The 15,233-nt window shown below is 36.9% G+C and overlaps 1 protein-coding gene across 1 annotated transcript in view; it reads left to right on the top strand.

Moving 5' to 3' along the window:
• LOC125678557 (uncharacterized) overlaps nucleotides 1-15,233 on the top strand; it is a 213,387-nt gene that overhangs the window by 176,873 nt on the left and 21,281 nt on the right. Inside the window, exons 14-18 of the mRNA XM_056156094.1 lie at nucleotides 2,252-2,635; nucleotides 5,578-5,916; nucleotides 7,903-7,971; nucleotides 8,774-8,920; nucleotides 13,179-13,502. Of these exons, the coding sequence (XP_056012069.1) occupies nucleotides 2,252-2,635; nucleotides 5,578-5,916; nucleotides 7,903-7,971; nucleotides 8,774-8,920; nucleotides 13,179-13,502 (1,263 nt within the window). The remainder of the gene's footprint in view (nucleotides 1-2,251; nucleotides 2,636-5,577; nucleotides 5,917-7,902; nucleotides 7,972-8,773; nucleotides 8,921-13,178; nucleotides 13,503-15,233) is intronic.

Genomic DNA, 15,233 nt, shown 5'->3' with positions numbered 1-15,233 from the left:
CTACTCGTTTTAATTAACTGCGAATGACGAGCTGAGAAATGCATAAAGGGACCCATAAAATGAAAGAGTGGTTTTAAGTTTTACTGTATATCATAATTGTACCACAGCACGCTCAATGTAAGCAGGCGAACTCAAGTTATCCTGATATTTCTAAATAATGTGTCATCAGCCCTCAAACCTTAAAAGTTCTATATATATCACATCTTAGGATTCTCCCCCCTCCCCCCGGAACAGAGCAACCCCCCCCCCCCCCACACACACACACACACACACATACTTTTGAATCGCAGCTCTATACTAGACCAAAACGTTTAGGGGAGTAGGCTTGTCGATATATTTTTCCATAGCCCCTCCCTCTCATTTACAAAAAAATATTACGTCCTTGTTTCCCTCTCTTTTGTGTTGAATCTCGAGGTCTAAATGTGAAGACAACCAATACATGATGTGTAATTGTATACATGTACATGTATATCAATTAATATAAACAGTAGAATCAAAAATGTTTGTGATAAATCATTGACTTATAAAAATTGGCCCCCTAAAATCTATTATTCCCTAGTATACTTTCTATACATAATCGATATAGGCATTTGACATGTGCTTGGTTTTTAGAAATGCCGTACCCGGTAGATAAACGGATTAGAATAGGTCCTCAATACTCCTTGCTTGTCGTAAGAGACGACCAAATGGGACGATCCTTCCGATAAGACTGGAAAAACCGAGGCCCTGTAAGACAAAAAGTGTGGCACGATAAAGATCCATCACTGCTCAAAGGCCGTAAGCACCGAGCATGGGCCTACATATTGCAGCCCTTCACCGGCAATGGTGACGTCTTCATATGATTGATTGGTTGCTTTTACGTCCCTTCCTGGATTTGTCACTCATATTGAGAGATCACTATCTGTAGGTTAAGTGCCACAAATGTAAATCCGGCCTATATATAGCGCTCGGCGCTTTGGTAGTGAGGGTTCTTTATCGTACCAACGCATATCGCACTACGGTTTTAAGGTCACACCTGAACGACCCGGGATTCTCACTTCTAAATACCGAGCGTTTGGCAAAGTAGCAATCACTACCTATTATGACGTCTTAGGTTTGTAAAATGATTGGAAAATTCTCGAGAGAGATGTTAAACAATATTGGGCCATGGCACGAGCGTAGCTTGAATTCACGACTTCCCGGTTACGAAGCCAGCACTCTACTACTGAGCTGCCGGACCAAATATATTCTGTCCATTCGTTCGCAGATAGTGTAACCATGATACTGTACATGTATATAACTTCAAAAAGATGTCAGTGAGATTCAGTAGACTTTATTCCTTTCGAAGTGGTGCTAGTTCTAAACGATGTACATGTGTGCGTGTGTGGTATAAGACTGAAACAAAGAAACATTCTATTTACTAATTAATTCACAGAACATATATAATAGCTATTGGATACCATAAAACATATGACAAATTGGCAATTATAATAATAAAGTCTGAAGAACTATCAAAAAGTAACAATATAAGTCCAAATATGCATTTATAACACAAATAGATTTCCATAGAAATATTGTTAGAACCGTACTTTTACACATATAAAGTTTATGATAATAACGGTTTTCCATACTTTTAAGAGTGAATGACAAAATTACTGATTCAGACTAAATTCCTCATTATAGCAAATAATAAGAATTGTAATGATATAAATAACAATAAATATGCACAAATATCACAATGTACTTACACTGTGTGCCTGCTAACGAATGAAATTCTGAGGAGCTCAGAGTGAACGATGAGTGGTGTGGGTTACACCCAAAACAAGTAAACGGGAAGTAAGGAACATTAACTCTTTTAAAAAAGAATGATAACTAATTCACATTATCAGGAAAAATAACTCTTGTAGATGTGAAAACTTATCATAAAGATATATATATATATATATATATATATATATATATATATATTACACCATACGAGTGAAAAATTATCGAGTGGGACGTTAAACAATATATACAATAATTGAATGCGGTAAATTCTTTGAATTTTGCAAATACCACTCCCATTTTTTTTCATATTTAGAGTTGACCCCTTTAAGTTGTAAAAATCAGCCGTCGATTGTAAAAGTAAGCCTCTTCGCAAAATTCCAGTAAGCAATGAAATACAAAATTTCAAAGAATAGTACTTATGTAATAAATGTTAGCAGTAAAAATAATGTTTTGGTATTCTGTAAGATTTAATATCGCATTTCCTGTATTACAATGATTTTAGATGCGGTGTTACTACTACAGCCAATTGACAGTGACGAGGATATCGACGTAGATGTATTTTGTAGCGTGTCTTCAAATGATATACAAATATATGGGGACTCTACCACAGAAATATTTCAGTGTCTTCTAAAGGCCGGTGCATCCGTGAACAGCCAGACCGACTGTGGAGACACCCCAGTACATCTCTCGATCAAGGAACGTTACTTCGAGTTAACGTCGAAAATGTTGAATAAAGATTTTAATCCAAACATACAGAATTGTGACGGGACTACTAGCTTAATGTTAGTAGTGAACAAAGACCGCAATCTAACCCAGCACCTGCTAAACATTGGAGCAGATCCATCGATTAAAGACAATGAAGGAAACACCACTCTACACCATTTCTGTATGTGTTCTCCAATTGGATATCATACAGATCAATTTACTTTAAATTTCATTTTCATTTTCACTCACCAGAGCTGAAAACTCAAGTGGACTTTTCTGATCATATTTTCTCCAGTGTCTCTCTGCCGTCCGTAAACTTTTCACATTTTTTAATTTTCAAGATCTAATGGGCCACTAATAAGGCAAACTTATCATGTTTGTTCAAATGAAAGACACATCCTTTTCAAGGGAGATACTTAAGAATTAGTGTAAGATTTATGGCATGTTTTCAAAATCTTTTTAAGAACAGCTGGGCGAATTTCATTCAAAATTGAGACAAATTATTCTTAGGTAAAAGGGATTCAAGTTTATTCAAATAAAGGGCCATGATACTTCTTCCAAAAGGGATATAATACAAATAACGTGGGGTCATTCAAAAATCTCACGAACTACTACGAGGTCGAGGTTACTCAGTTGTAAAGCCTTTGCTTCGTAATCGAGTGGTCGCGAGTTCGAGCCCCACGCGTGTAATGTCAAATCTAAGACGTTAGAATAAGTAGTGATTGCTCCTTCATCAAACATTAGACACTTAGAAGTGAGACCTTACAACAGACGTCTCATGTCGTGGAAGGCATTGACACGTTAAAGAACTCTCACTCCTAAGGCACTGTGCGCTAAGCATAGGTCTAAATTTGTGGTACTTCACCTACAGCTGGCGATGTCTAAATGAGTAAATGTAAAACTTATACGGTACGAATTTTGATGCATCACATGCGCATTTCGACAAATAATGTATCCTCAGTGATACTTCACCGATATGTTTGAAATCCGAAATAACGATAAACTTGTTAGCGCTATTTAGGGGAAAACAGAGTGTCAAAAAGTGGAGTCAAATTCGTCTAAGGGTAAGAGCAATGCATGAGAGAGACAATCCTTAATTTTGAAATGAATTTCTAAATTTTATCACAGCAATTGAATATACGTCCGTATTTTCAAGCTAGTAACGAAGTACTTAGCTACTTGGCTGTAGAGACCCTCGGGGACTAACAGTCCAACAACTCTCGTCGGGATATGAAGTAAACAATCAATCACAAAACTACTGGGTCAGATTGATTGATTGAATATTGTTTAACGTCCCTCTTGAGAATATTTCACTCATATGGAGACGTCACCACTGCCGGTGAAGGGCTGCAAAATTTAGGCCTATGCTCGGCGCTTACGGCCATTGAGCAGGGAGGGATCTTTATCGTGCCACACCTGCTGCGACACGGGACATCGGTTTTTGCGGTCTCATCCGGAGGACCACCCCATTTAGTCGCCTCTTACGAAAGGCAAGGGGGTACTGAGGACATATTCTAACCCGGATCCCCACGGGATTACTGGGTCAGAAAAGTTAAAGTTTACAAAAAAAAGCTTCCTTACATTCAAGTGTGTTCAAATCATGGCTCCAAGGTAGGTTGGCCAACAATATGGGATCAAGGTTATACATGCGGATAAATGGGGGGAATATTTTCAAGAACAACAGAGCTATAATTAGTCATGTTCATGTGCAAGCATCTCCAGTTATTGCGGATGTCAGCTTGTTTAAATTATGGCCTTCGGAAGTAGGGGATCAAAGGTATACATGGGAATGGATAGGGATTTTCTAAAGAACAACAGGGCCATCATTAGTCATAGTAGTATGCAAGCATCCCTAGTAGTGCAGATTCCAGTTTATTCAAATCATAACATTCGGAAGCAGGGTGCAGTCGGAATAGGAAATCAAAGTTTTACATCAGAATTTATAGAGAAATATCTCTAAAAATCTTTATCTGAAGAACAGCAGGGGCATGGCCTGTCATATTGATAGGCAAGCATATCTAAGTAGTCCAAATGTAAATTTGTTCCATTTAGGTACCCCGGGGGTAGGGTGGGGTCACAATGAAGATAAAAGCTTTAAATAGGAAGGTATAGGAAATCATAACAAATTCTTTTCAAAAGTAGGAGGGCTACACTAATAATATCTAAATGCAAATGTTTACACGTTGTGTGTATTCTAATTGTTTTCATGCACTTAATCTTTTAACCTTGTAACCTTTTGAATTCGACTTGCTTTTTTTTTTAAACCTACATTGTAACCAATTGAATATATCCTGAACTATTCAAGGTAGAGGTATATATAGATTTTTCTATGGCAAGCCTTTTTATATTCTTCCATGATCTTTGATCTTGATACCTTTGCCTTTTCCAGAACAACATAAATTTTGACATTGAGGTGTCGCCATATTCTCGGAATTCAAGTTCGGTTATATAACCTTTTGGACTACATTGGGGCTACACTACTAGGTGAAAGGCGAAGATAACGAACAGTCATCAATGTCATAACTGCTATAAGCAATACAAAATAGATAGTAAATAGAAACACGGACCCCTGGAAACACCAGGGGTGGGATCAGGTGCCTAGTAGGAGTAAGCATCCCCTGTCAACCGGTCACACCCACCATGAGCCCAATATCCTGATCAGGTAAACGGAGTTATCCGTAGTCAAAATCAGTGTGCCAAGAACGGCCTAACAATCGGTATGAAACACGTTAGACAGTATTTGACCCAATGATATGTTGTATTGACGATTTAGTTCGTTGTGACGACCATTGAATTTGCGCAATGCTGACTTCAATGGAGACTTTTGAAACCCCTGTACCATCAACTTGTTTGGCAGTAGCTTGTCTCGATTTAAAAACTGACTATACGCAGAGCAAGCTCTTGCGTATCGAATCAGTTGAGAGATATAAACACCATATGCAGGTCAAATGTTTTATGAAAATAATTTGAAAAACAATCTCTTTAAAACCACAACAGCAGGACCATGGTCACACAGATGAGTGATGTGGACCATGGGTCTCTCGTTAATATATACGGAATAAGTAACTTACGAGTTAAGCGTATAGAAATGCATCATCTATGTACATGTATAATGTTTTAAAGGTTCTGTGGCGAGGAAGACTGAGATTCTGGACATTCTACTAAAGAGTGGTTCTGACATCAATGCTCTAAACAACAAAGGATACAGTCCGCTGAACACTATGATCGAGGAAAAGGCTGTACTAAATACGCAGGATGTCCTAGAACTACTCGCCCAGAAAGCTGATCCAAACAAATGTGTTGAAGGAGCCAATTCTCCCTTGATTAATTCTCTGTTAAGGTGGAAACTGACTATTGCTGAGTGTCTACTAAACGCCGGAGTGAACGTGAATCATGTTGGGGAATCGGGACGTACCGCTCTACATACTCTTTTAAATCTGCAATTACCGTGTGGTATAGAAGGTAGTTTAACATAATATCGTGCTTACTGTATCTTTTCCAATATACAGTTATTAAGGTCTTACTCTGTAAGATGGTAGAACAGGAACTGATACTGGAGCACTACAGAATATATACATATATATGCTTTCAATTCGATTTGACGTTGTCGCCAAGTCACGGTTTGAAGAATCTTGATATTGTTTTCACTTCATAAAACACACAAAACAAGGTCTTTTACCGTCAATGTTAACATTTCAAAGGATGACATGTTGTTTTGTTTATATGGAGTGTGAATGATTGAATAATTTGCATAGTTATAAATCTGTTCTACGAGTTTATTTCGTTTTTCCGAACCCGTGTTATGAAGCTGAGAAAAGTACTGTTATGTGATAAATAACCCCGAAACGCTTGCTCCAGAGTGGCTGCTTGCACCTCTAATATTGTTTGATATGTGAAGTGAAGCCATGAGGTGAAGTCCGTAAGCTATAATAGAATCTTATTTGATTAGTAAATATCGTAAAATAAATTAAAAAATCTACTTCCGTTTTCGATAAACTACCCTGAAATAGCAAAAATGAGAGTAAAGTGGCGAATCTAAGCTGATTTTCTTTTTCTTTTGTTTGTAATGACAACTTAAGATAATACGATATGAAGTTAATGCATTGTTCATCGATGCTTGATTTTGACCTTATAGAAGAAATAAGTTATGATAATTGTTGAATAAATAAAATATACCTGTCCGTTTCTTTAATACATTTTAAGATTTTAATCTTGAATCAGCCTTATGGAAATTTCCAGAACGAAGCAAGGCAATGTCATACAACCAATCGCACATTCTCGGGCCTTTCCGGCAAGTCGAGAAGATGTGATTCGTTAAATACTAACACATGATCAACATAAAATTGTGTTAGTTATACTTATAATGGTTTTGACTAATCCCATATTTATCATTTTATGAAAATTTATAATTATATTTCTTATATACATCTCATTCAACGAAGGACACTCCCCTCCCGAGACCAACGATCTGACGCATCGATAGATTTTTAAATACGATATTCATCTGATATTTTCGATGTTCTTAATCTGTGTTGTGATAGATAGAAGTCATTGTTAGGACTAGCTTTTTGTAATGATTTATCAGCAGTTTCCTATATGTACAAACAAATGGATAAACATAAAAAAGTTTTTATTTTGGTTGAAGATGTTGTGTGAGGACAAAAATCTTGAAAGTAAGTAATAAGTTGAAAACTGTCCAATATGTCAGATATCGAATGGTCCGGGACTGTTCTTGAAAATTTGCGCCTAAAAAAACTTAAAACATTTTACCGAAATAAGGTTGTACACCACCTGACAATGTACAGGAAATCAGGCCACTGTTAACAAAATAGCAGTTTTTCTGTTTTTCATTTCCAGTGGCGGATCCAGGGGGATTTCAGTAGAAGAATTTTGTTAAAAAAGGGTAAAAGTTACGCATTTTAGAGCGGACCTTAGTGGGGGGCTTTGGAAATCAAAATTAAAGGTAGAACCCCCCCCCCCCCTTTCAAAATTTCTTGGATACACCCCTGCATTCATACAGTGCATTATGTTTTCAGTTATTGCCGATGAGGAGAAGAAACAAAGTGAATGCATAATTTTGCCCTTAAATTGTTGCACTGGACAAAAACTACCATTATAAACACACTAGCAATAATGAGTTTTAAATTTTGAAATTAATAACGACTGTTTATTTTGTCATTGGTCAACTGTCGGCATGACGGATTACCATTTCATTTGTAAATACATTATCTAATTTTTAATACGGAAAGAAATCATTTATGTTATATAAGGAACATTTAATTTGGAGATCCAAGTGACTTCCTTCAAGTTAAATTTACTGTATATGGTATCAATAAATGTAACATAAGTAATGCACACAATTATTCAAAAATTGTTCTTAAATTCAATTGAATTAAATCTATATTTCATGATGAAAAATCCTTTAATATCGAGTGCGTTGTGTTTCAGGTGGAAGATCTACATTATATTCCGAAAGATCCCAAATGTTCCTTACCAAGAAGAAAGGGAAACGCCCATGTAAGTAAACTTTAGTGCTATAAGTCACATTAGTTTATTTTCCTTATGTATGCAAGGTGAAGATAACGAACAGTGATCAATCTCATAACTCCTACAAGCAATACAAAATAGATAGTTGGGCAAACAAGGACCCCTGGACACACCAGAGGTAGGATCAGGTGCCTAGGAGGAGTAAGCATCCCCTGTTGACCGGTCACACCCGCCGTGAGCCCCATATCCTGATCAGGTAAACGGAGTTATCCGCAGTCAAATCAGTGTGCCAAGAACGGCTTAACAATCGGTATGAAACACGTCAGACAGCATTTGACCCAATGCGAGGTTGTATTGACGAACTAGATCGTTATAACGACCATAGAATTTGCGAAATGCTGACTTCAATCGAGACTGTTGAAATCCCTGTACCATCAACTTGTTTGTCAGTAGCTTACCTCGATTTAAAAACTGACTATACCCAGAACAAGCTCTTGCATATCGAATCAGTTGAGATATATAAACACCATATGCAGGTGATAATGGAATATTGTTACATAAATGTGGGAATCTACAAGTAGTATATTGCAACCAAACGTTCAACGTGTATTATTCAAACTAACTTCAACATACATATTTCAGGTAATTTTCAATGATGCATCTGATTCCTTGTTGTTTTAAAAGGGTTAAATATAAAACTTTTGATTTAGAAATATACGAGTATATAAACGTTCCGAAAATTGCATATTAGACAATTCACAATTATTCAACAGAGTGTAAAAATATAAACTAGAAAGGTTAACTCATTCTGTTATTCTTACCAACTATTTAGCGGATTACGATTCGGAGCGAATACAACTGCTTAAAATATTCCTTAAAGCTGGTGCAGATGTAAATAAAACGGATTTACATGGTAATACGGGACTGATGCACTGCTTAACCACCTGTATACCTGTACGAAGAGAATTTGTTTATATGGGTAAGTATGACGTACTGATTGTGAGTAAATGTAATGGCATACATTGTTTACCAGGTTTATTAAAGAGAAATATAACTAATGAAAGGTGATTGATTGATTGAATGTTGTTTTACGTTCCTTTCGAGAATATTTCACTCATATTGAGACGTCATCACTGCCGGTGAAGGGCTGCAAAATGTAGGCTTATGTTCGGCGCTTATGGCTATTGAGCATGGACGGATCTTTATCGTGCCACAACTGCTGTGACACGGGACCTCGGTTTTTGCGGTCTCATCCGAAGGGCCGCCCCATTTAGTCGCCTTCTACAACAAGCAAAGGGTACTGAGGACCTATTCTAACCCGGATTCCCCAAGGAATAATGAAGATAACAAACATTGATCAATATCATAACTCCTATAATTACTGGCGATGTTGATATATTGAAAATGAAGACCTCAAATCACTTATTCTAAAAGGTCCTAAATACAGCGAACCTCGGTCTTTCAAGTGGTAAGAGAACTTCATCTCTATTTTCAATTCTGTGGAAGATTATGCCAGACGATGGGCTAAATATGAAAAAGAACCTGATACATTGTCAGAATGAGTTAAAAGCATAAGAGGTATATTGAAATCCCGCATAGGACATATTGAAAACAAAAGTACGTACCATCTATCTTTCTGTGATTAGTTAACCAGAAGTGATAAAATACTTAGATAGGTTACATGAAGAATATGTTTTGGTTCCAGCTAACAAAGCTTGTAACAACATTGTCTTTGTTTGTTAGGCTCATTATTAGAACTGTATTTTAAACTAACTTCGCATTAATTCCACTTTTTGTAATCATACTTATACTCCAACTGCCCTTTAAAAAGATGAAATTCTTCAAAACCATGCTTCCGTTTTAGACACATTTAATATCTCAGTCAATAGGTCGAATGAATATGAGTTACCGTACCTATACTGGATTCCTAAACTACATAAAAAAAACCTGCAAACAAATATACGTTGCTGGATCCAGTAAGTGCTCTACCAAGTCCCTATCTATGCTATTCACTAAAATATTAACTGCTGTGAAGGAGAAACTTCAAACTCACTGTGCGACTACATATTCCAGAAGTGATGTCAACTAAATGTGGATTCTAAAAAATTCTAAAAACCTTTTAGTAAACTTGATATCGCAAAACTTCCCAAATCACTAACATCAAAATCTATGACTTTTCAACACTTTACACGACCATTCCTCATAATAAATTAAAGAATAGACTTTTTGACATCATAGACAGTTCCTTCTTCAACAAATATGGAAAGTGGAAATATTCATATCTAGTGTTCAGTCATCCAAAAAAATTACTTTGTTAAACACCACTCTGATTCCACGAACAAGTACTCTGAAGTTGAAATAAAAAATATGCCCGAGATCCTCATTGACAATATCTTCGTGGTCTTTGGTGATCAGGTCTTCCAACAGTCTATTGGAATTCCCATGGACACGAATTGTGCTCTTTTGTTAGCTGACCTGTTTCTATATTCATATGGTGCATAATTCATTCAGAAACTTGTACGTGAGAAGAAAAATCTCTTGCTGTGGCCTTCAATTCGACATTTAGATATATCGACGACGTTTTGTCTATTAACAATAATAACTTTCATATGTCGATTCGATATATCCCTGTGAGTTCGAAATAAAAGACACCACAGAGTCGTCCACTTCTACTTCATACTGAGATAATTCATTGAAAGTAGACATTAACGGCAAACTGACAACTCCACTATATGACAAACGGGATGATTTCAGCTTCTCCATCGTCAACTTCCGATATCTATGTAGCAATATTCCATTATAACCTGCACATGGTGTTTATATATCTAAACTGATTCAATACGCAAGAGCATGTTCAACGTATAGTCAGTTTTTTAATCGACGCAAGTTACTGACAAACGATGTGATGCTACAGGGGCTTCAACAGTCTCGATTGAAGTCAGCATTTCGGAAATTCTATGTCGTTAAAACGATCTAGTTCGTCAATACAACATTTCATTGGATCAAATGTTGCCTGACGTGTTTCATGCCAATTGTTAGGCGCTTTTGGCACACTGCTTTTGACTACGAATAACTCCGTTTACCTGATCAGGATATAAGGCTCATAGCGGGTGTGACCGGTCGACAGGGGATGCTTACTCGTCCTATGCACCTGATCCCACCTCTAATGTGTCCAGGTTTTCTTGCCAAACTCTCTATTTTGTATTGCTTATAGGAGTTAATGAGATTGATTCGATTCTTCACCTTGCTTTGATCACTGTTCGTTATCTTCACCTTTCATAAGCAATACAAGAGAGTTTAGCAAACATTGACCCCAAGATATATATAAATAGAATAGGTCCTCAGTATTCCTTGCTTGTCTTAAGAGATGACTAAATGGGGCGGTCCTTTGGATGAGACCGCAAAAACCGAGATGCTGTGTCACAGCAGGTGTGTCACGATAAAGATTCCTTCTTGCTCAATTGCCATAAGCACCGAGCACAGTCCTAAATTTGCAGCCCTTCACCGGCAGTGGTGACGTCTTCATATGAGTGAAATATTCTCGAGAGGGACTTTAAACAATATATAATCAATCAATACATTTAAAGAAACTATATATAGTGAGCATGAATACATGATATAAGCAAATTAAGTGTCACGGGCGATTGTACTTGTTTATTAAACATGTGACGTGTGTATAAATATATATAGATTAATCCTTAAACACGAAACAAATGTTAGTGTAAGTAAATATTTTACAGTAAAGAAAGTAAATATCTCACTTTGATAAAACATGGTCAATATTTGAAAATGGTATGGGTCTATTATGACCGACTCATACTCCCCGTCGAGGACTCATCAAATGTGTGTAAAAGCCTAAATCATGTGACTATTTCTGCGGGAATCTACTTGAATGAGACAAAGCACGCACGTCCAGTTTGTTGTGTTTTCGCTTTCGGATTATTCTACAATCATATGGATATTCACATTTGCCGTTTACTGCAAAAGGAAAGTTAACACTTAAAAGTAATCGCATATTCCCAGACCCATAAAACTCATGTAAAGCCACAGAGAGAAAGATCTGACAAGATGAAGTGACAAAGCGTGTACACATTACGATTGTATTTTTTCTGTAAGGGTAAAAGTATGGAGGCCAATTAATGTCATTGTAACGTTCAGTATTTACGTTTTTCCGAAGTACGGAAACGCATTTAAAACATATCTCTAAATCCATGTGACTATATTTGAGATTATGTGAGCAATTCCTTATGCCTCCTTTCAAAGAAGAAGGGGGGGGGGTTAATTATTTTGCACTTGTTTGGTCCGGGTAGACCACATGTCCGCTCAATATTTTTAAGAACCATTCACTTGATCGTTATGATATTTCATGTGTTGGTTGGTTACGAGTAGAAGATGATCCCTATTAATTTCCAGGTCAAGGGTCAATCCACTTTGGACATATAAATACACTGTCCACTGAATATATTGAGGATCCTTTGCTTCACACACATCAAACTTGATACACTGGTACATCCTAAGGAGTAGATTATCCCTATATATTTTAAGCTTACATGGTTAAAGGTTAAGAGTCAAATTGGACATAGGGATATATTGTCCACTCAATATCTTAGAACCTTTTGCTTGACAGACATCAAACTTGGAAGACTGGTAAAACCTATGGAGTATATTACTCCTATTAATTTTGGGGTCACATGGAAAAAGGTCAAGGGTCAAACTAGACATGAATATACTGTCCACTCAATATCTTGAGAACGCTTGACTCAACAGACGTCAAACTTGGTACACTGGTACATCATGAGGAATAAATGACCCCTATTAATTTTGGGTTCCCATGGTCAAAGGTGAAGGGTCAAACTGGACATAATATAGTGTCCTCTACATTTCAAGAATCAGTTGCTTGATTGACACCAAACTTGGTACACTGATACATCCTATGGCGTAGGTGACCCCAATTTATTTTTAAGTCACATGGTGAAAGGCCAAGGGTCAGCCCACTTTAGACATAGGACGATACTGTCTGTTCAATATCTTGAATTGGTTTGGCACTATTATCAATTAAATGATGTATGTGTATAACCCTTTTCAATTCTGCACCACGTGGGGATATATGTTCATGTTTTCTTGTTTGTTTGGATACTAGCATTTTACTACTAGGTGCTCAATAAATTCTTTTAAAAAATACATTGAGAGTCGGTGCAGTAAAAACAGTGATGTTTCTGAATATCATTCTCATATAGATGAAGTTATTGCCATCGTAAGGTGTCTGCTGACAGCCGGTGCAGATGCAAACATTGCTGACATCTCGGGCAGACGACCTCTGGAAATCGTTGTTGACTTATCAAAGAAGAACAGGGACGAAGTGAAGATCCTAGAGTTAACCACAGCGCTGATTAATCATGGGGCGAAGTACAACGACTACGAAAAGGGAGAGGACTCTCTCTTACACATGGCCGTGGACAATGGACTTCAGGAAGTTGTGGATTTTCTGGTCAGAAAAGGCGCAGATATCAATCATCGGGGCAAAAACCAACAAACTCCACTACATCGATATATCTTAAAAGGTTTGTTTAAATCTCTTCTGCATAATGTCAATTTTCAGAAATATCTTCATCGAATTTCAAAACTGGATTTGCGGAAGGTAATGCTAATAATATTTTAATTTCATATCGTTTTTAAATCATTCATTTGAAAACAACTAATTTTTCAGTACCTGCATTAACATGCTTTGAATAGGACAGGGGATATAAATTCTATATATATAGAAAATGAAAACTGGCCCCATGGAACGACGTATACTGAACACAAACTGATCATTTTGGTTAGCTAGCTAATAATATTTGGAACATAGCATAAAGTTGGTTGGTTGATTATTGTTTGAGTATTTTTCACTCATATGGAGACTTCACCTTTATCGGTGAAGGGCTGCAAAATTTAGACCTATGCTCGGCGCTTACAACCTTCGATACGATATCGTTGTCTTAATGTCGCTATCGATAATATCGAAATTGGATTAGATCTTGGACATGTATACTATGAGCAGGAGGATCATTATCGTGCCATACCTGGGGCACGGAACCTCGGTTTTTGCGGTCTCATCCGGAGGACGGTCCATTTAGTCGCCTCTTACGACAAGGGGTACTGAGGACATATTCTAACCCGATCCCCATGGGACTTTCATAACAAAGACCTTTGCAGATTTGATAAAAGAAACACTTACAACAGAACTTTTTAAATTAAATGAAAGGTGAAGATGACGAACAGTGATCAATCTGGTAACTTCTATAAGGAATACAAATTAGAGAGTTAAACAAACACGGAACTTTATATATACTAGAGGTGGGATCAGGTGTTTAGGAAGAGCTTGATCAGGTAAACGGTGTAATTCGTCGTTATAATCAGTGTAACAAGAACGGCCTAACAACTGGTATGAAACACATCAGACAGCAACTAGATCGTTATATTGACCGTAGTACCCCTATGCGAAATTCTTAGTTAAAACGAGACTGTTGAAAGCCCTGGTAACATCAACTTATTAGTCAGTAGCCTGTATCGATTAAAAAACTGATCATACGCAGAACCGACTCATCAAGAGATATAAACATGTCTCTTAAAGGATTCCATAATCGAAAGCAAATTTTGTTGATTGATTTTTAAAGCGAGGTAGTTTAATGAGAAATACTCGTAAGTTGATGTTACCAGAGTTTCAACACTCTTAATTAAAATCAGCATTTTGCAAAGTCTATGGTCTTTACAATGATCTAATTTATACACGTATCTAATGTGTTTCATACCAATTGTTTGACTGTTCTTTGTATACTGATTTTATCTACGGATAACTCCGTCTACTTGATCAGGATAGAGGGCTCACTGTGGGTGTGACTGGTCAACATGGGATGCTTACTCCTCCTAGACAACTAATCCCACCTCTTGTATGTCCAAAAGTTTGTGTTTCCCAACTCTTAACTTTGTATTCCTTGTAGGAGTTATGAGATTAATCACTGTTCGTTATCTTCACATTTTCATAAACGAGAACATTGATAACAGAAACACTGATTACAAACTAATTCATAACAGAAACATTTCATTGATGTAAGGTGAAGATAACGAACAGTGATCAATCTCATAATTCCTATAAGCAATACAAAATAGATAGTTGGGCAAACACGGACCCCTGGACACACCAGAGGTGGGATCAGGTGCCTAGGAGGAGTAAGCATCCCCTGTTGACCGGTCAGAAATATTGATAGCAGAAACTTCAAAAACAAATATCAATAATGAAACAAAGACAGAAA

Source organism: Ostrea edulis, chromosome 2 (assembly GCF_947568905.1).
Source record: "Ostrea edulis chromosome 2, xbOstEdul1.1, whole genome shotgun sequence".
NCBI classification, from domain to species: Eukaryota; Metazoa; Mollusca; class Bivalvia; order Ostreida; family Ostreidae; genus Ostrea; species Ostrea edulis.
Note: the sequence above shows the minus strand (reverse complement) of the source record. Positions and strands in the feature narration are given on the sequence as shown.